Raw genomic sequence first — 23,098 nt, 5'->3', positions numbered from 1 at the left:
CCGGCACCCCTTACCCATCCATCATCTTAAAGGAGCTACAGTACATCTAAATTTGGGGTTGAACATACATTGTTTACTTTTCCATGCACTGTACTATTCACTGTTGAGTAATTTTTCTTCTTGTACAGTAATTATTTCATAGGTTGCTTGTCCCTGCCACAAATTTTCTCCAGATATTCTAAAATAATTATAAAAGTCTACTGAAAATTGCTAACAAAACATAGAAGTTAATTTACAAATTATATATTTTTCTCTCTCTCTCTTTTTTTTTCTCTCCTGGAGGCTTCTCTCTGCCACTGGTTTCAACTTGTACAGTTCTTTGTGCCTTTCCAGTATGCGACTGCTAATCTCCGGGGCTGTATGTCTTTCTCTTGGCTTCTTCCCTCACTTTGTTGAAGAATCTCATTTTTTAAAGTTTGTATTTAACTTCTACTTAGTTAGCATACAGTGTAATACTAGGTTCAGGTGTGCAGTATAGTGATGCCCCACTGCCAACACCCGGTGCTCCGCACAAGGGGAGATTGAGAAGAATCTCATTTTTTAACAGCTTTATTGCAGAATAATTTGCATACCATGAAATGTACTCACCGTAAGTAGATCATGATTTATAGACCTACAGCAACCATCACGATCCAGTTTTCTATCTTTACTGCCCCCAAAAACACCCTTGTGTTTAGTCAATCCCTGCTCCCACACCCAGGCTCAGCCACATAGACTTTGTGTCACCCAGGCTCAGACACATAGTCTTTTGTGTCTGGCTCTTTTCAGTTAGCATAATGTTTTTGAGGTGCATCAGTTTTGTAGTATGTATCCATAGTCTATTCTTTTCAACTGAAAGTTGTTCCATTATATCAATATAACACATTTTTCTCATATTTAGCCAGGTGACGGGTTTGTAACTTTTTTTTTTTTTTTTTTCCAGTTTGGGTGTATTATGCATCATGTGACAGTGAACAATTCACATACAGGTGTTTGTGTGGACACTCCACTAGCAGTGGAATTTCTGGGCCATATGATAAGTATTTGTTCAGTTCTTTAAGAAACTGTCAAACTAACTTCCAGAGTGCGTATTGTACATTCATATGAACAATATATGGGTGGTCATTTCTGCACATCCTCACCAGTACTGGTATGTGATTCTTTTGGATTTTAGCCATTCTAGTGGTTTGTGGTTTGATCTGCATAACTTACCTTAGTAACTAACGATGCTTACCATCGTTTCACATGCCTATTATCTATCTGAATATCTTTTTAGGAGAAACATCTATTCACGTCTTTTGCCTCCCACCTTTTTAAACTTGGGTTGTCTTTTTTTATTTGGAAAATTTCTTACGTATATTCTGGATGCAAGTTCTTTATCAGCAACATGATGTTCAGACATTTTATCTCCATGTTTGGCTGTGTTCTGATGTTCTTTTTTTTTTTTTTTTTTTTAATTTTTTTTTTCAACATTTATTTATTTTTGGGACAGAGAGAGACAGAGCATGAACGGGGGAGGGGCAGAGAGAGAGGGAGACACAGAATCGGAAACAGCCTCCAGGCTCTGAGCCATCAGCCCAGAGCCCGACGCGGGGCTCGAACTCCCGGACCGCGAGATCGTGACCTGGCTGAAGTCGGACGCTTAACCGACTGCGCCACCCAGGCGCCCCATGTGTTCTTATGTTCTTAATGATATCTTTTGAAGAACAAAAGTTTCCATTTTGATAAAGTCCAGTCTACCATATTTTCTTTTATAAATTGTGTTTTTGATATAGTATCCAAGGTACTGTGGCCTAATCCAAGTTTGCAAAGATGAAACTACATTTTGTTCTAAACATTTTGCAGTTTTAACGCTTACCGTGAAGTACGTGATCTATTTTGTATTAACTTATGGGACTAGTGAGAAGGAAGTGGTTTTGTTTTCTGCTTTTGGGGGCTTGGGGGTTGTGGTTTTGCTCTGTTTTCGTATTGGCATATGATTAACAGATTGTCCTAGCACCGCCTAGACTACCCCTTCTGCGTTTATTTGCCTTGGCACTTTAGTCTAACATCTTTCGATCATCAGTACAGAGATTTTTTATTTGTTTCTGCACTCTCTATTCTAACTTATCAGTCGTTTCTTAAGCCAGTATCACACTGTCCTGATTACCCTACAGAGTTTGAGACCTGATCATAGGAGTCCTCCAACTTTGTTCTTCTTTTTCCAAATAAAATTAGTTATTCTGACTCTTTGCACACACTTTGAGGTCAGCTTGAAATTTCTACAAGAAATTGTGCTGGGATTGCATTAATGTACTGTAGATCGGCATGGGGAGGATTATCGATTAGTGATACTGAATGTTCCAATCTGTGAACATGGTAGGTCTCTTCCTTTATTTGGATTTTCTTTAATTTCTCTTAGCAAACACCACTGAGAGCATGAGAATACAAGTTTTGTATTGGAAGAAGATGTTAACAATACACATATTCAACAACGGATTTGTATCCAGGGTCATTAAGAGCTCTTACAAATCAGTGACAAATAAGACAGTCAACAGAAATGAATAAAAAACTTTTAATTGGTACTTTTTAAAAGAGGATTACCTAATATCCAAATAATATGAGAGTGGTCAACATATTCATCGAGGTGTGCTACACATTAAAACCACAACAAAATATTATCACAACCTCATGGAAATAGCTAAAATTAAACACCAAACACCGTTAGTCATTGGCAAACATATGGAACCAGGAATTCTGATATACAGCCTGCAGGAGTGTAAATTGGTAAGATTATTTTGGAAAATGGCCATTACTATAAGCTACATATATGCATACCTCATGAACCGCCATTCCTGTTTCTATTTATAGACCCCCCATGCATATTATGTTCATCACAAGACATGCTGAGGGTAGACTAGATTAATAACTTGCAGTGCAGACAATGAGAAAAGACACAGCAGGAAAACCAGCTGCTTCAAACAATGGAGATCAATGTCACAAACATAAGGGTGAGAAAAAGGACCTGACAGAAAATATTTTATGTTACTGGATACCATTTATGTAAAGTTGAAAAAGACGAAAAACTATGTTGGTAGAAAACAGAAATGCCTAAAGGTAACAAAATGGCAATATTTGGAGGAGAATTGTCACTGAGGAGAATAAAGGAAGTTTCTGGAATGTGGTCGATGCTCTGTATCTTGATCTGGGCGTGATTACGCATGTATGTTCAGTTGGTAAAAATTTATCAAAACTGTGTCATTTGTTCACTCTCCTGTGTGAATATTCTTCATTAAAGATTTTTTTAAAGCATTATTAGTATTACTTCCAAGATTAAATAGCATTAACATAAATTGGCCTTTAAAATATCAAAGAAAAAATTTACTGGAAAGGGATATTATAATAACCTATTACATTTTTTAATTTCAAAATTAAATGTATGAGATGTTCTTGAAATTAGTTTAGTCTTCAAAAAAATGAAAGCAATCAAAGGAAAATAATTATGAAATGTTTTGAATTTCCTTACCTAGAAAGACTGTGTCTGAACTGCTACATTCTCTTCTCTTTATGAAACAAAGGAATGGTGTTGAGAAATGCTTATGCAAAAAGAAAAATGAGATGTTACCCTGGATGATAAATAAATCTCACTAAGAATGTTACTAAGTCCACCTGCTGGTGGTGTTTTAGATCCATTCATTTACTCATTCTGTTGTCTGTAGGGATTTTAAAAGGTAAAATTCATGCAAATTTTCAGCCTTCTGACATGTTCTTAAGAGGCTAATAAATGACAAAGCCCACTCTTACGCAGCTGCAGAGTTTACCAACAGCAGCACCAGTGAGTGTTGGCCTGGATTATCCTTTTCTTGTAGGGATCGTACATCGTAGAATGGTTGGTGGCGCTCTTGGCCTTCACTTAACTACTGCCAGGAGCATCACCCCACAGTTCTGAAAATGAAAATGTCTGCGGATGATGTTGCCAAATGACCCTACTGGTGGAGAGCCACTGTTCTACAACATGCATATATTAGAATGCTAGAGTCCTAAGTTTTAGTTCCTTGGAATCACCCTGTTGTCAGTAAAAACACTGTCTTTGGCTTCATCCATCTGGTGATATCTTTGCCATCATATATATATGGACACAGGTTGCAATTGACAGTTCTAAAATGGTTTTGTCATTCTACAAAGAAGGAAAACCAATTCCGTTTGTAAATAATTGGCAAGGAGTGGTTCTCAGTGTGTGTAGGTTTCTCAAGGTGTGTGTAGGAAAGTAGTGTATACAGAGTGATCGTACACAGATGTGACTGCCTACTTTGGCATTAAATTAGAAAGTTGTCTCAGCAGTAACAGGAGAAATGAAGATTTAAAATATTTTCTAAGAGTCTACTTAGATGATGAAACAAGTATTTGATTTTTTAATTTAACCCATGTATGTGATAAACTAAAGGAGTGACTTTTTAAATGCTTCCACACATACTTTTCTTACAGTGCAATATTGGTTTCAGGAGTAGAATTCAGTGATAACAGTTCCATACAACGCCAGGTGCTCATCATAAGCATCCTCCTTAGTACCCTTCACGCATCTATCCCGTCTCCCCCCACTTCCTCTGTCAATCCTCAGCTGGTTCTCTATCATTAAGAGTTTCTTATGGTTTGTTTCCTTCTCTTCTCTTTTTCCCCCACTCCTCATATGTTCATCTGTTTTGTTTTTTAAATTCCACATATGCGTGAAATCATATAGTATTTGTCTTTCTCTGATTGACTTATTTCACCTACAGTAACACATTCTAGCTCCATCCATGTTGTTGCAAATGGCAAGATTTCATTTTTTTTTTTGGTGGCTGAGTAATATTCCATCACATGTATACCACGACTTCTTTAACCATTCATTAGTTGATGGACATTTTGGCTCTCTCCATAGTGTGGCTATTGTTGATACTGTTGCTGTAAACATCAGGGTGCATGTACCCCTTCAAATCTGTATTTTTGTATCCTTTGGGTAAATACCTAATGCAACTGCTAGATTGTGGGGTAGTTGTAGTTTTAGTTTTTTGAGGAACCTCCATACTATCCTCCAGAGTGGATGCATTAGTTTGCATTCTCATCAACAAGTGCAGGAAGGTTCCCCTTTCTCTGCATCCTTGCCAACACCTGTTATTTCTTGTGTTGTTAATTTTAGCCATTCTGACAGGTATGAGGTGTATCTCATTGTATGAGGTGGTATCTCATTGTAATTTTGATTTGTGTTTCTCTGCTGATGAGTGATGTCGAGTATATTTTCATGTGTCTGTTAGCCATCTGGATGTCTTCTTTGGAAAAGTGTCTATTCGTGTCTTCTGTCCATTTCTTAACTGGGTTGTTTGTTTTGGGGTATTGAGTTTGATAAGTTCTTTATAGATTTGGGATACCCTTTGTCAGATATGCCATTTACAAATATCTTCTCCCATTCTGTAGGCTGCCTTTTAGTTGATTATTTCCTTCACTGTGCAGAAGTTTGTTATCTTGATGAGGTCCCAGTAGTTCATGTTTGCTTTTGTTTCCTTTGTCTTCAGCGATGAGTCTAGTAAGAAGTTCGCTGGCCTGGATGCCTTTTCTTTTTTGAAAAAACAATTTATGCTATCAATAATAGATATAAAAAGATCCCATTTTTTATTATGGCTTTATTTTCAAAATTTGTAACAAAACATTTTCAGAGGATTAGGCAAAAAATTAAAACCTAAAACTCCCAATTAAAAACTTCCAATATTAAACTAAAATTTAAATGTCTGCTTCCAGGGTTACCTATCTGTGGCACATCAGGTTGGTGTAGACATGGATGATGGGTGACCTGTGGGGGAAAGAACCTGACTCTGACACCTTCACTGAAACATTAGGTAAAATGATTTGCTAAGGTCATTTAAAACATTTACAAGTTTCTGTTCCTTAGAAGGATATCATTTGATTTTATATATTTATTTATGACTCTCTACTAAAGGGGGATTTTAAAAAAGAAATTTTACAACTATGTATTAGATGATTTTTCAAATCCAAAACCTTCTACATTCCAGCACCTTGCCCAGATTTTGCTTTAAAAAGGTATTTTTTATTAATCAAAATATAATTTTAAGACTTCCAAATTTGCCTAGTGTGGATAGTTACCTGAAGGAAACAGAACAACTCACAGTTCATGTGTCCTGCAACCGCCACTATTAAGAAGGACTGAATAAGCAAGTTCCTTTGTTATGTGAGGGGAAGAATGATTTCAGCAACTACTTATTCTAATGATTGGATATGACCTTATTTCCAAAGAAAGAAAGAAAGAAAGGGAGGGAGGGAGGGAGGGAGGGAGGGAGGAAGGAAGGAAGGAAAAAGAAAGAAAGAAAGAAAGAAAGAAAGAAAGAAAGAAAGAAAAGCCAAAGGTAGTGTAGAGTTATTGATCTCGATAATTGCCTTACAGTAGATTGATCCTTACTGATAATCTGGTTTCTTAGGACAAAGGAATGATGCATGTGATGAATAATATGAAAAATACTTTCTTTTAAACTTTTTTAGTAAATTTCTTGTCTTAATAAACTGATAATTGACCAAATAATTTTCTTTTTACTTTGTTTTATGAAATTATCCATGAAAATGTACATTTTAAAAAATGTATTACTTAAGCCAGACTTTTTTAAAGATAATACATTTAAAGAAAAAAATGTAAGTATCTCTTATTTTCCAGTTTGCATAGTAAGTTATCTCCTCTCCCCCCAAATATAAATATATTGGACAACTAAACAAATTGCCTATGACCATTTTAGCTACTTCATGAAAATACACTAGTGTGACCAAACCTATCTTTGATGGATGGACCCTTGCCCACTCTTTCAGTTCTGATGATTACGATTTGATAAGAGTATATCTTTTTAAAAATGAAAGAAAATTTTCCGTAATTAAAATATGTCCATTTCCTCATGAATTTTCAGCTTCATAAATTAAATGAGTACCAAATTTATATATAGTGTAGCAATAATTTAAGATTGTTGTTTGAAGGGATTATTGACATTGGATTGGTAGGATTTTTTTTTTTAACTTATTTCTACTCATTGACAAATGCCAGGCCATTACTGACAATCCTAGGTGACTTCCTACTTATCATTGACTCTCTGGGTTGTTACATTTTGGGGAAGGAAGGACAACATCTGTGCCCTCGTGATTTCTCCCAAACAGACATCTGAACAACCCCTAGTCAACACAGAGAAGCAAGAGGAAATCTAGATTTTGTAAGCCATATGTGTACAATGTAAAGTCAATTAGGGTCCACAGCCAATGCTACCTCAAGTGTTCACTTCATGTTATGATTCTTTATAATGAAGTGGGTTTACAGATTGCAGGTGAACCCCCAAAGTTTGTTCTCATCATGTCACTCCTGGAATCATCATTCTTCTGTTACATTAAGAAGGGAATGCGTTTTAGGTACGTGCCTTTGACACTGCACACTCAGCTTGACTTCCATAGCACCTCAATATCCTCCACTGATTGTCACGTAGGTTGCTCTTTGCAAATGTATACATGCTGAACGTTAAATAAGAGTCATCACTAGAACCTCCTAACTGAGCCCTCCAGAACAGAATACAAAATCAGATTTATCTTTACATTACTTGAAGCTTTTTATTACAGTTGAATATCCATTTTTAAGACACTTTCTATTTTAAGACATACCAAATTGCTTTGGAAAATAAAAGGAATATGTCAACCATTCAAGCAAATGACTTCAACATGCTGGAAAACACTGGTGAACATAAACACTCAAGAAAGCATTTAGATATAGCAATACAGGCCTACCTTGAGAAACAAGAAAATTCTCAAATAAACAACCTAACCTTACACCTGAAGGAGCCAGAACAAGAGGAACAAAGCTCAATGCTAGTAGGAGTGAAGTTTTAAAGATTAAAGGAGAAGCAAAGGAAGAAAAGACAAAATAAGAATCAGTGAAACTAAGAACTGATTCTTTGAAAAGATAAGCAAAATTGAAAATATTTAGCCAGATTCATCAAGAGAAAAAGAGAGAGGACTCAAATAAATAAAATCAGAATTGAAGAAGGAGAAATAAGAACGAACTCCACGGAAATACAAAGAATTATAAGAGAATATTATGAAAAATTATTTATCAATAAACTGGAAAACCATGAAGAAATGGATACATTCCTAGAAATATGCATCTTCTAGAAATGAATAAGAAATAGAAACTTTGATACAGATTGCTAGTAATGAAATTAAATTGGTAATCAAAAAGCTCCCAATAAATGAAAGTCCAGGACCAGATGGCTTCACAGATTAATGCTTCCAAATTTTGGAGAAGAGTTAACATTTGTTCTTCTCAAACTATTCCAAAAAATATAAGGGGAAGGAAAACTTCCAAATTTATTCTACAAGGTCAGTATTACCCTGATTACAAAGACACTCCAAAAACAAACAAACAAACAAACAACAGAACCTCAGGCCAATATCTCTGATGCAAAATTCCTCAACAAAATAGCAAACAAAATTCAACAACATATTAAAAGGATAATTCACCATGGTCAGGTATGATTTATTCCAGGGATACAAGGGTGGTTCAGTATTCATAAGTCAATCAATGTGATATGTCACATTAACAAGAGGAAAGGTTAAAACTTTATGATCATCTCAATACATGTAGGAAAAGCCTATGACAAAATACAGCATTCAATTCATGATAAAAATTCTCAACAAAATTGGTTTAGAGGGAACATACCTCAACATAATAAAGGCTGTATATATAAAACCCACAGCTAACATCATACTCAGTGATGAAAAACTGAGAACATTTCCTCTAAAATCAAAAACAAGACAAGAATGTCCACTCTCAATATTTTTATTCTACACAGTAATGGAAATCCTAGCCAACACAATCAGACAAGAAAAAGAAACAAAGCTATCCACATTGGTAAGGAAGAAATAATCACAATTTGCAGATGACATATATAGAAAACCCTGAAGACTCCACCAAAAAACTATTAAAACTGATAAATGAATTCAGAAAAGTCACAGAATACAAAATTAATATACAAAAATGTGTTTCATTTCTATACACTAGTAACAAAATAGCAGAAAGAGAAATTAAGAAAATAATCCCATTTAAAATGGCACCAAAAAGAATAAGATACCTAGGTATGAATGTAACCAAGGAGGAGAGAGACCTATCTATATTCTGACAACTACAATATCAATGAAAGAAACTGAAGATGACACAAAGAAATGGAAAGACATTCCATATTCATTGGTTGGAAGAATTAATATTGTTAAAATGTCTATACTACCCAGAAAGCTACATGTTCAGTTCACTTTCTATCAAAACACCAATAGCATTTTTCACAGAACTATGACAAATAAATTTGTCCTAAAATTTGTATGGAACCACAAAAGAATTCAAATAGCTAAAGCAATCTTGAGAAATAACAAACCTGGATGGAGGTATCACAATCCCAGGCTTCAAGATGTACCACAGAGCTATAGTAACCTAATCAAAACAGTGTGGTACTGGCACAAAAATAGACCCATAGACCAATGGAACGGAATAGAGAATCCAGAAATAAACCCACAGTTATATGGTCAATTCATTTATGACAAAGTAGGCAAAAATATGCAATGGAGAAAAAGTCTCTTCAAAAAGTGGTGTTGGGAAAACTGAAGAACTACCTGCAAAAGAATGAAATCAGACCCCTTTCTTATGCCATATACAAAAACCAATTCAAAATGGATTAGAGATTTAAGCGTAAGACCTAAAACTGTCAAACTCCAAAAAGAAAACTTAGGCAGTAATCTCTTGGACGTCAGCCATAGCAACATATTTATGGATACGTCTCCTCAGGCAAGAGAAACAAAAGCAAAAAGGGAACTATTGGAACTACACCAAAATAAAGATTTTGCACAGCAAAAGAAATCATCAACAAAATGAAAACGCAACTTTCTGAGTGGGAGAAGATAGTTGCAAATGATATATTTGATAAGGGATTAATATCCAATACTATAAACACCTTATACAACTCAATACCATAAAAAATCAAACAATCCGATTAATAAAATGGAAAGAGGACCTGAATAGACATTTTTCTAAAGACATACAAATGGCCAACAGACACATGAAAAGGTGCTCGACATCACTAGTCATCAAAGAAATGCAAATTAAAGCCACAATGACATACTACCCCATACCAGTCAGGATTGCTAGTATCAAAAAGACAAATAACAACTGTTGGTGAGGATGTGGAGAAACAGGAACGCTCGTGGGCTGTTGGTGGGAATGTAAATGGGTACAACCACTGTGGAAAACAGTACAGAGGTTCCTCAAATAATGAGAAATGCCATACGATCCAGTAATTCTAGGACTTTACCCAAGAATATGAAAACACTAATTTCAAAAGATACATGTACTCCTGTGTTTATTACAGCATTATTTACAACAGCCAAGAGGGGCACCTGGTGGCTCAGCTGGTTAAGTGTCCAACTTTGGCCCAAGTCATGATCTCACAGTTTGTGGGTTTGAGTCCTGCGTCGGACTCTGTGCTGATAGCTCAGAGCCTGGAGCCTGCTTCAGATTCTGTATCGCCCTCTCTCTCTGCCCCACCCTCTCTTATGCCCTGTCTCTGTGTCTCTCTCAGAAATAAGTAACCTAGGAATAAATCTAACCAAAGATGTAAAGGATCTGTATGCTGAAAACTATAGAAAGCTTATGAAGGTAATTGAAGAAGACTTAAAGAAATGGAAAGACATTCCCTGCTCATGGATTGGAAAAATAAATATTGTCAAAATGTCAATACTACCCAAAGCTATATACACATTCAATGCAATCCCAATCAAAATTGCACCAGCATTCTTCTCGAAATTAGAACAAGCAATCCTAAAATTCATATGGAACCACAAAAGGCCCCGAATAGCCAAAGGAATTTTGAAGAAGAAGACCAAAGCAGGAGGCATCCCAATCCCAGACTTTAGCCTCTACTACAAAGCTGTCATCATCAAGACAGCATGGTATTGGCACAAAAACAGACACACAGACCAATGGAATAGAATAGAAACCCCAGAACTAGACCCACAAACGTATGGCCAACTCATCTTTGACAAAGCAGGAAAGAACATCCAATGGAAAAAAGACAGCCTCTTTAACAAATGGTGCTGGGAGAACTGGACAGCAACATGCAGAAGGTTGAAACTAGACCACTATCTCACACCATTTACAAAAATAAACTCAAAATGGATAAAGGACCTAAATGTGAGACAGGAAACCATCAAAACCTTAGAGGAGAAAGCAGGAAAAGATCTCTCTGACCTCAGCCGTAGCAATCTCTTACTCGACACATCCCCAAAGGCAAGGGAATTAAAAGCAAAAGTGAATTACTGGGACCTTATGAAGATAAAAAGCTTCTGCACAGCAAAGGAAACAACCAACAAAACTAAAAGGCAACCAACGGAATGGGAAAAGATATTTGCAAATGACATATCGGACAAAGGGCTAGTATCTAAAATCTATAAAGAGCTCACCAAACTCCACACCCGAAAAACAAATAACCCAGTGAAGAAATGGGCAGAAAACATGAATAGACACTTCTCTAAAGAAGACATCCAGATGGCCAACAGGCACATGAAAAGATGTTCAGCGTCGCTCCTTATCAGGGAAATACAAATCAAAACCACACTCAGGTATCACCTCACGCCAGTCAGAGTGGCCAAAATGAACAAATCAGGAGACTATAGATGCTGGAGAGGATGTGGAGAAACGGGAACCCTCTTGCACTGTTGGTGGGAATGCAAATTGGTGCAGCCACTCTGGAAAGCAATGTGGAGGTTCCTCAGAAAATTAAAAATAGACCTACCCTATGACCCAGCAATAGCACTGCTAGGAATTTATCCAAGGGATACAGGAGTACTGATGCATAGGGGCACTTGTACCCCAATGTTCATAGCAGCACTCTCAACAATAGCCAAAGTATGGAAAGAGCCTAAATGTCCATCAACTGATGAATGGATAAAGAAATTGTGGTATATATACACAATGGAGTACTATGTGGCAATGAGAAAAAATGAAATATGGCCCTTTGTAGCAACGTGGATGGATCTGGAGAGTGTAATGCTAAGTGAAATAAGCCATACAGAGAAAGACAGATACCATATGGTTTCACTCTTATGTGGATCCTGAGAAACTTAACAGGAACCCATGGGGGAGGGGAAGGAAAAAAAAAAAAAAAGAGGTTAGAGTGGGAGAGAGCCAAAGCATAAGAGACTGTTAAAAACTGAGAACAAACTGAGGGTTGATGGGGGGTGGGAGGGAGGGGAGGGTGGGTGATGGGTATTGAGGAGGGCACCTTTTGGGATGAGCACTGGGTGTTGTATGGAAACCAATTTGTCAATAAATTTCATAAAAAAAAAATAAAAAAAAATAAAATAAATAAATTATCTAAAAAAAAAAAAAAAAAAGAAATAAGTAAACATTTTAAAAAAATATTACAATAGCCAAGATAAGGAAGTAACCCAAGTGTCCATCAAAAGATGAGTGGATAAAGAAGATGTGATGTGTGGAGGTACACACACTTAACGGAGTATTCCATAGCCATAAAAAAGAATGAGAACTTTCCATTTGCAATAACATGGATGGACTGAGAGGGTATTATGCTGAGTGCAGTAAGTCAGCCAGAGAAAGACAAATACCATATGATTTCACTTATATGGAAATGTGGGACCTAAAAAACAAAACAAGCGCTCTTAAATACAGAGAACAAACTGGTAGTTGCCAGAGGGGAGGTGGGTGTGGGGAAGGTTGAAACAGATGAAGAAGATTAAGGGATACAAACTTTCAGTTATAAAATAAATAAGTCATGGAGATTGAAACAACACATGGGAATATAGTCAGTAATACTGCGATAATATTATCTGGTGACAGATGGTGACTACACTTACTGTGGTGACCAATGAGTAATGGAAAGAACTGGTGAATCACTATGTTGCACTCCTGAAACTAATATAACATTGTATGTTAATTATATTGCAATTTTAAAAAAAAAAAGCTTTTTTTAGTTTTTAAAAAATATTTATTTTGAGAGAGAGAGTACAAGCAGGGTAGGGGCAGAGAGAGAGAATCCCAAGCAGGTTCCGCAATGCCAACAGAGAGCCGGGGGCTCAATCCTACAAACAAAGAGATCATGACCTGAGCCCATATCAAGAGTCGGACACTTAACCAACTGAGCCACCCAGGCTCCTCCCCCACCCCCACCCAAAAAAAGAAAGCTTTGAGAGGAGCCTGGGTGGCTCAGTTGGTTAAGCATCTGACTTCAGTTCAGGTCATGATCTCGCGGCTTGTGAGTTTGAGCCCCATGTTGGGCTCAGTGTTGACAGCTCAGAGCCTGGAGACTGCTTCAGATTCTGCCTCCCTATCTCTCTGCTCCTCCCCTGTTCACTCTCTCCCTCTCTCAAAAATTAAGAAACATTTAAAGGAAGGAAGGAAGGAAGGAAGGAAGGAAGGAAGGAAAAGAAAGAAAGAAAGAAAGAAAGAAAGAAAGAAAGAAAGAAAGAAAGAAAGAAAGAGAAAGAAAAAAGAAAGCAAGAAATTAAGAAAGAAAGAAAGAAAGAAAGAAAGAAAGAAAGAAAGAAAAAGAAAGAAAGCTTTGAAAAAGAACTTGACTTTCACTTGACTTCTACTTGAAAGATTTGAATGCGTCCCAGGTTCAGAACTCATTCTAGGTTACTGGGCCCCCTTCTAATTCATTGAAAGTAGAATATGAAGATACCATGGTGAGCTGGTATTATCTAATCTTAATATTTGGGTCTTCTCTGGATTCACTCAGTAGCCCTGTCACTTAGCTGACGATGCTGAATTCCTAGGTTGCTGCTTATTTAGAACAAAAATGGAGAAGACAGAGGAAAAGAAATATCGTCCCAGAACTGGTACAATACTGAGAGTTATAGTCCAAAACTGAGTAAAAATTTCAATTTATCTAAAAAACAATTTCTGTACTGTTTCATCTCTAATGATGTTGTAATGACAAGTAATTCCACCCTTAACTGTAAGATTTGATACTTCTATATCAAATGTCTGTTTGGATCATCATAAAAATTCTGTGGAGAAGGTATCATCATTCCCATTTTACAGAGCAAAGTGAGACTCAAATGAAATCTAATGACACTCCATTAAGTAAGGTCTTTAGCCAGGATGGAAATCTGGATAGCTTCTTTTTCTTACACAGATACAATGACTGAAGTCTCATGGGAATAAGTCAATTAATTGCTCAGTATCAAGCTATTTTTATACCATTTTGTCTGTCATAGCTTCTGCTTTGGGCAGTGGTTGCTATACGTTAAGTAATATTTGAAGGGCACGCTCTGTGGAGACAAGAGTGAAGCCAATGAAGGCTGAACTAACTGCTGATACTGTGCCCTGCCACTACACTTAAAGATGATTATTTTTATTTTCTTTATTATTGTTATTATTATTTTAAAAAATTGTGTATTTATTTTGAAAGAGAGAGAAAGCGCAAGTGGGGAGAAGCAGAGAGAAAGGGAGAGAGAAAGAATCCCAAGTAGGCTGTGAACTGTTAGAGCAGAGCCCAACACGGGGCTCAAACCCACCAACAGCAAGATCATGACCCGAGTCAAAGTCAGATGCTTAACTGACTGAGCTGCCCAGAAGCTCCTATTTTTTTTTTTTTTTTTTTAAAGAGAGAGAGTACAAGCAGGGGACGGCGGAGAGAGGGAGGGAGACCATCCTAAGCAGGCTCCATGGCGCCTGACCCAGGGCACCATATCTCATGACCATGAGATCATGACCTGAGCCAAAATCAAGAGTCAGACGCTTAACCGACTGAACCACCCAGATGCCCCAAGATGATTACTTTTTTTTAAAATTTTTTTTTAATGTTTATTTATTTCTGAGACAGAGAGAGACAGAACATGAGTAGGGGAGGGCAGAAAGAGAGGGAGACACAGAATCAGAAGCAGGCTCCAGGCTCTGAGCTGTCAGCACAGAGCCCGACGCGGGGCTCGAACTCACCGCGAGATCATGACTCGGGCTGAAGTCGGACGCTTAACCGACTGAGCCACCCAGGTGCCCCAAGATGATTACTTTTAAATTTTCATTCTGCTAGTAAAAGTTATATATGTACATTTTTAAAAATTTAAAGTACATAAATATATGAAGAAGGACATAATACCTTACATCCTGTAATTTGGAGAGGATATGTATAGATAGATGGAAAGATAGATCTATTTTTGCTGCATGTTTTACTCTTGTCTATAAACACACACGTATGCATACTATCTCTACATAAATTTGGTTTTGTAAAAAAGACTGTACTACAGGTATAAACAATGTGCGTATTGTGTATAAACTGTATACTGTACTTCATAAAGTATTTATGAACCTCTTTACATGTCTCAGTTATGTATCATTTTATAATGTCATTTTATTACATTTCTGTGCTAATTTCTGTTTGTGCTATATGTTATTTAATATATCCTTTTATTATTATCTGTATAGATTGTTTTTCACATTCATAATGATAGACAGCCCCATGATGAAGTTGTACATACATCTGGCATAATTATATTCTCACTTCTGCTGGTCGGAAATTTTAATTCCAAAGTGAATGTGCCATATAAAATGAAGCTATATTTTAAATCCTTTCAATTTGAAATAACACATTTGCCTTAAATAGCTGTACAAATTTATACTCCCACCAGGATTGAAAAAAAACTATAGCTTCCTTCTTTTTACCATCACCAAAAACATATTCATATGTTCTTAGTGAATATTCCATTTAAGATCTTTGCCCATTTTTCTACTGAAGTGCCTGTTTACTTTTTTGTCATTAACATGTTCATGTGGTATTTTAAGAATACTAGTCCTTCTCCATCTGTCCTGTATATTGCAAATAGTTTTTCTACTTTATTGTCTTTTATTTAGTTTACAGTATTTGCTACCATACAGATAGTTTACATTTTATTTTTATATTCACCTTCAGAAAGGCCTTTTTTCAGCCTAAGAGCTTAAATATAACTTTCATTTTCTAGTCCTTTGTTGTGGTTCGGTTTTAGGTTCTTTTCTCAATTTTTTTTATATTGCATTTTTTCTATTTGGAATGCTATGCTTATATTTTTCTCCTATTTGTCTACTGAGTGACAGTGTTTTCTGTCATAGATACAAGTATTGTTATTTTCCCTTCTTTTTATTTATTTTGAGAGTGAAAGAAAGCGCAAGCAGGGGAGAGGCAGAGAGAGAGAGAGGAGAGTGACAATCCCAAGCAGGCTCCACACTGCCAGTGCAGAGCCCGACACGGGGCTCGAACTCCCAAACCAGGAGATCATGACCTGAGCTGAAATCAGGAATCGGACGCTTAACTGAATGAGCCACCCAGGCACCCCTGTTATTTTCCCTTCTTAATTTGAAGTACAAATTAAAACTTAAAATAACAACTTAAAACTTAAAATAATAACTTAATTGGAAGTCCCTCCTTGCTACTACCTTTTATCTTAAAGGCCTGGGGTGCACATTTCATTGTGGCGTGTAACACTGGAGTGTGGTCCCACAGCCCTTCCTGGCAGAGTGCACACTCATGCCTGTGCCTGTGAGATTCATGTGATCAGCTGAGGTCACATCCTGACTTTATTTCTGGCCGAATTATGGAGAAAAGAATCCCGGGGACCCACCAGTCACACAGACCCGTGTTGCTTCTGTTGGTTCAAGGGCTATTCAAGCAAGCAGCGGCAGCCAGAAACCCATCCATAGCGTTTCACTTCCGGTAGCAATGACCAAACATTGGCCCATGTACTTCTGCAAACTTTCCTTCCAGTTGCAATCCTTTTCCATTGCGACACATTTTGAGTCTTGAATGTCGTGTCATGTGTGAGATTTTCTTGAGACAAATATTAAGAGTTGAGAGACCGTGTGAGGATATGTGGTCACTTTCGCCTAAGCTGGGATCTGTCCATCCCCACCCGCCATGTTGCCAATGGAATTACTCTGGGTATAGCTGCCTGGCATGTCAGGAATCACCCTATATATTCCAGAAGGTAATGGATTAATATCAGTATTTTTAAAACAAAGACCTAAAGACATTAAGTGATATGCCCCAATTACACAATTAATGAAGAAAGAGAAAATCCTGAAATTAATAGCCAATTTTATTATCTAAAAGAAAGGAACACATTTCATAATCTACTGCCTAGGAGGCTCTATAATGATAAAAGGAAATCATGTTAGATGCTGTTTCTCAAAACACAGTACAAATAGCACCTACATCAGAATAACGTTGATTATTCAAAGTCATGGTGAAAAGACTTTCAATTAAATAGCATTTTGATTTTTCAAAGCAAATATTTCAATTTTGTACATCAAAAATTAGACAGGAGAAACCTGTAACCTGCTAGAATGTGGAGTGTTGACCTCCATCTGAGACAGGCGGGGCAGTTCCTGCATTGAACAGCTCTCCGGCTGACCCCTGTGCGCGCCCCACTTGAAGAACCAATGTCTGAAGTGTTTGCTTCCATGTTTAGACCTCCATATTTATGAAAGCATAAACTAAACTTCTGATGTTGTAGTTCCCTTTGTATACAAAGTTAAATAATGTCCCATTTTCCCCAAATTTCAAAGTATGATTTAGAAAACTGTTGTTTTTCATAGCTATGGTAACTACCTGAATATAACTGTTTTCAGTTTATTTATTTTGCGAGAGAGAGGGATTGTGTGTGCGAGAGAGAGGGGGGCGGAGAGAGAATCCCAAGCAGGCTCCACATCACCAGCACAGATCCCAGTGCAGGGCTCAAACCCACAAACTGTGAGATTATGACCTGAGCCCAAATCGGACACTTAACCAGCTGAGCCACTCAGATGCCCCAGTAACTACCTGAATATAACTTGGAATGTTCGACTTAATTGGATACACTAATGTAGACAATCACGTATAAGCAGAATTCACCTTCTCTGGATCGTTTCATGTCTTTTTCGTAGCAAAATAAATCTTCAGTGTCAACATTTTTGGGAATACTTGGAGGTCCTACCAAAATACATACCTAAATGTGATACTTTTGTTGAAGTCCCTTTCCTCATGGGATTATTTATTCTAAAGTAACTTCTGTAAAATTAGATTCCTAATCCCAAGCATCCTGCTTAATTATATTATATTGATGCTGGTAATTAAAAGTGAAGCAAAGGATTACAGCGGACTACGGTTTATATGTGCTGAAGGCTAATACGAGCTTGAATAAATTTTCTAACTTAAAATTTGCCAATTAGGTAAAACTGTATATCGAACAGGCGACTTTAGAAATTGTTTTTAAAATTATGTCTCACAAAATTTTTGTCTTAAGACCCAAATATATATTTTCCAAATTTGGTTGTGGTACTTAATTTCATTTTTAATTGTGGTATTGATTCAAACTAAAATATGAATATAATTTTACCAAGAAAAGTTAAAATTCGGGGATAATTGATACTATATTTTTTTAAATTTTTTTGTTTATTTTGAGAGAGTGAGGAGGGGGGAGGGGAAGCGGGGAGAGAGAGAATCCAAAGCAGCCTCTGTGCTGTCAGCGCAGAGCCCAACATGAGGCTGGATCCCATGAACCATGAGATCATGACCTGAGCTGAAACCAAGAGTCAGACACTTAACTGACTGAGCCACCCAGGCGCCCTGATTTTTTTAATTTTTTTTTTAATGTTTATTTATTTTTGAGAGAGAGAGTGTGAGCAGGGGCAGGTCAGTAACAGAGACAGAGGGAGAGACAGAACTCGAAGTGGGCTCCAGGCTCTGAGCTGTCAGCACAGAGCCCGACGCGGGGCTGGAACTCACGAACTGTGAGATCATGACCTGAGCTGAAGTCGGACGCTTAACCAACTGAGCCACCCAGGCACCCCAATTTTTAATAAGGATCTGGCATACATAACATTAAACCTACAGGTTTTTTGCGTGCATTATTTCCAAATCCCCTAATCTGAGAAATGACCGATCTTGCGTGTTTCTTTGATAGGCATATGCCGGCAAAGAGCTGGAGGAGCGACTGCGGTCCGTGTCCAGTGTCGATGAACTCATGACCGTACTCTACCCAGAATATTGGAAAATGTACAAGTGTCAGTTAAGGAAAGGCGGCTGGCAACATAATAAAGAACAGCCCAACATCAATGCAAGAACAGAAGACACTGTAAAATTTGCTGCAGCACATTATAATGCGGAGATCTTGAAAAGTAAGCATGGGAAGAAAAATATTTGATAAGCTTCAGTCAGCCCAGTGAAAGCTGCTAGTGTGTTTTCTTTCTTTTTAATTTCAGTGTTTGTACCACTAAAGCCCTTTAGGGCTGAAAGCAGACAACAGAAATAAAGGTTTTCAAAATATAGCATTTTATGACTTCACCGTGAGTGGTTAAGAGGATTTCTAGAAATATAAAGAATAGAAATGTGGATGCATATCAACACGTTTTTTTTTTCAATTGAGGTGATATCCCAATGCAAAATTTTCAAAAGGTGAAGATATATTTTACACACTCTGTAAGCATTTAAGCATTCTATGTCTTACAAAGTAATTGCACAGAAATGTTTTGATTTGGATTCAGAAATGCTCAATTTCTAAATCACCCCAAATCATCTTTCCAATGACTTCTTCTTGCCTTGTTTCTTGATAGCTGGACTTTGGGAAAGCTACTAAAAGATCTAGCAGAAAGAGTCACAAAAAATTATGATGCCGGGTAAAGTGGCATGGTATAAATTGGTGGGCTACTTTTAAATTTTTTTTTTCAACGTTTATTTATTTTTCTTGGGACAGAGAGAGACAGAGCATGAACGGGGGAGGGGCAGAGAGAGAGGGAGACACAGAATCGGAAACAGGCTCCAGGCTCTGAGCCATCAGCCCAGAGCCCGACGCGGGGCTCGAACTCACGGACCGCGAGATCGTGACCTGGCTGAAGTCGGACGCTTAACCGACTGCGCCACCCAGGCGCCCCTATGGGCTACTTTTAAAAAATAAGTCCCTTCGCTTGTTAGATATGAATCGGTCTCAAGGTTTGAGACTGCAATTTATTTTCAAAACAAACACACACAACATGGCTTCACGGTTGAGTAACCAATAGCTTCCACGCTTTTTTTCTAAAAATTTTACTTGAGGGCAAATAGGGGAAAAATAAGCTAAAACATGTTAAGAAGTACGTCACCTATAATGCAGTAGTTAAAAGGTCAGCAGTGCTATGGCCAACCCACTAACCCACTGTAAACAGAATTCCAAGAGAGAGCATCAAAGGAACAGAAAAATTAGACTTTCCCGAAAGCACTTAGTTCAGGATCCGGGCCCCACTTGATGGAAAATACCCCTGCGTTTCAAGTAGCCACGGCCATAACATTACCCAAAGCTGCCAAGCAGCCTGCCTGAAAACCATCTCTGAACGCAGTCCAAACCCATAGCCATTTTCTCATTTATATCTCAGTTTAAAAAGAAAAATTAAGTCACGTTCATATTTGCTCGGAGACCACAAAAATAGTCCACGCTGTAGCCGAAGAACGTGACTTCCTCTCCGCGGGTCCTGCAGATGATTAAATTTTCATCTTCTTGAGCAAAGAAAACCGAGCACAAGTGCTGTAGAAAGTCGGTGTCGTTTCAAGAGAGCATAATCCTAATTTCAGCTTGTTACACGGCTGGAGAGGTCCGTGTTTCAAGGAAAATATCCGTAGGCGCCCCGTGAAATATCGTAGCATATTCCAGGTCACGGGGCAGCTTAGGATCCCGTCGACTCCTTGTATATTTTTGTAACGTTACATCTCGCGCTTAAATCTGGAACTCTGAAATGGAAAGCCGCTGGCCACTGCCAGAGGCTCCTGGCCCTCGCGGGCTTCGCTGTGACTCACGGCCTTCCCTGTGACCCGGCAGGTATCGACAGCGAGTGGAGGAAGACTCAGTGCCTGCCGCGTGAGGTGTGTATAGATGTGGGGAAGGAGTTCGGAGCGGCAACAAACACCTTCTTTAAACCCCCGTGTGTGTCCGCCTACAGATGTGGAGGCTGCTGCAACAGTGAGGGCCAGCAGTGCATGAACACCAGCACCAGCTACCTCAGCAAGACGGTAGGTGGGTGGGTGCCGGGGCTCTGCCCTCCAGAGCCGCCGACGCTCTCGCTGGGAACGAAGTTCATTTCTCAGGGCCCCGCGGTTTGGATGGTACAGTGTCACAGAGAAAGTAACTGATGCTTGAGGACCCCTGTTCGTGGTAGCGGTATCCGAGAATAAAGGCACGTACGAGTGCGTGTCTGAGAGAGAGACACCCGGCTACTTTCCTTTGGCAATAAAACGACTGTCAGGTGCTTAAGTCTTCCGATGACAGAGACACGGCACGAATTACACGTTCAAAATACATGCTGAGATGCGGGTGGGTGTTCTGTGCAACAGGCGTAATACTGAGATGAGCCAGCACCCTGAGCTGCATTGTGTTCGTCTAGGAAGCAAAGGAGACGGTCTGCCGCTCAGTCTCATGGATTCTGAGTTACCTGTGAGGTCCCATCACACGAGACGGGAGGCTTCGAACAGATAGCCCAGAAACGTATCTTAAGGTTGGGTGCTGGGATCTTGGGAGCGGATGCGCTCACCTGCACCGCGGGTCGGCCGTGGAGGAGGCGGCTGGCCGTCAGAGGGCACGTCTGGGCGCTGGTGGTGGCCACGGGGTGTTGTCTGAAGGGGTGTGAGCCACTGGCCTCTGCACAGAGATGTCTGGAGAAGCCCGGGGCCTGGGCCGGGCTGAGGCAGACTCCCCGAACGACAAAACCGTGTTTGCCTAAAAGGCTTTTCTGATCCATTTTGGGAGGTGGAATCACACAGGCAGCCTGGCTACATCCAGAACTGTACTTTGACTTGCTTTTTTTCAGTTTGATTTATTTATTTTTGAGAGGGAGACAGAGAGAGTGAGTGGGGGAGGGGCAGAGAGAGAGGGAGAGAGAGAGAATCCCCGGCAGGCTCTGCTCTGTCGAGCGCGGAGCCCGACGCGGGGCTCGAACTCACACACCGTGAGATCATGACCTGCGCCGAAACGAAGAGTCGGGCTCTTAACCGGCTGAGCCACCCAGGCACCCCAAGAACTGTACTCTGACTTTTAAAGTGAAAAATAACCTCAAAAATGGGATGCTCGGTGTGATTTGTACAGTGTGGAATGATAACAGGGTCACGCTTTTAGTCAGATAATGTCTCTACTTGGAACCCGTGTAAGAGAAGCTTCTTCTCGTATAGACCTTGCTGCTCAGAAGTTTGGATCGCACTAATAAAATCTACTCTTATTTTGATAGAACTAAGTGGAAATGAAAGTTAAATTGCCTTTCTGGAAAAAAAAAAAAAACAATCGTATTTCTTTTTATTGCTCATACACCTGCTGAAGGAGCCAGCTGTTTCAGATACTAAGACTTGCAGGAGGAAACAAAAATTATCAAACTGTATTTTCTATTCAGTTTACCTCTGCCTAAACTCTAAAGACTAAAAACAAAAATGAAAAGGTGGTGCATCGGGGCCTGGCGTCCTCCCTGTTATCATAATTAAGCACAGCCAGAAGGACTTCATTTATTCTTGATGAAGCAGCATACTCCTAAATATAGTCACGCATTTAGAAACTTAATCAGTAGAATGTTTGTGGGCCATAGCATAACATTCCAGTGCTTGATAAAATTCTGATATTTGAATGGAATAACATATCATCGTAGTGTTTGAGCACAGCACCTCTTACTCACTCATTCCCCTCCTTCATCAAACAGTGATTAGAAATTTGGTAGCTGAGAACTGTACATTTACTGTATACTATTTGGAATAAAATGCTACTGATTTCACAGGTTTTACTGGATAATAGGGCTTTAGCTCATCATAACCCTGAAGTATAACAGGATTTTAGAAATCCTTTTATAGGTGTTGGCACTAAACACCTTCTTTCAAAAATATCGAACTACTTATTCCAGTGGGATAGTCTCTAAAACATAACGCTCATTTTTAAAGAGATGTTAAAATTAAAAATGTTGCTGGCTTTCATATTTTAGCTGAAGCCCATCAAAGGATTTTTGGCTTTCTGTGTTGTCACAGTTAGAGAAAATACACGAGGGTGATTTGGGAAATTACCTTTTTGGAATGCCTTTAATAGAATATATTTGTAAATATTTCCATTAAGCAAT

General features: G+C 38.5%; 1 protein-coding gene across 3 annotated transcripts in view; it reads left to right on the top strand.

The window, feature by feature from the left end:
* The window catches only part of VEGFC (vascular endothelial growth factor C), a 113,459-nt gene that overhangs the window by 56,877 nt on the left and 33,484 nt on the right, over positions 1–23,098 (top strand). For 2 of the 3 annotated variants that reach the window (XM_030312083.1, XM_030312084.1), the window contains exons 2-3: positions 18,949–19,162; positions 20,833–21,023. In XM_030312083.1, the coding sequence (XP_030167943.1) occupies positions 18,949–19,162; positions 20,833–21,023 (405 nt within the window). Of the gene's footprint in view, positions 1–5,807; positions 5,829–18,948; positions 19,163–20,832; positions 21,024–23,098 lie in introns of those variants that run through there. The other variant, XM_030312085.1, reaches the window with a different exon arrangement.

Source organism: Lynx canadensis, chromosome B1 (assembly GCF_007474595.2).
Source record: "Lynx canadensis isolate LIC74 chromosome B1, mLynCan4.pri.v2, whole genome shotgun sequence".
In the NCBI taxonomy this organism is placed as follows: Eukaryota; Metazoa; Chordata; class Mammalia; order Carnivora; family Felidae; genus Lynx; species Lynx canadensis.
Note: the sequence above shows the minus strand (reverse complement) of the source record. Positions and strands in the feature narration are given on the sequence as shown.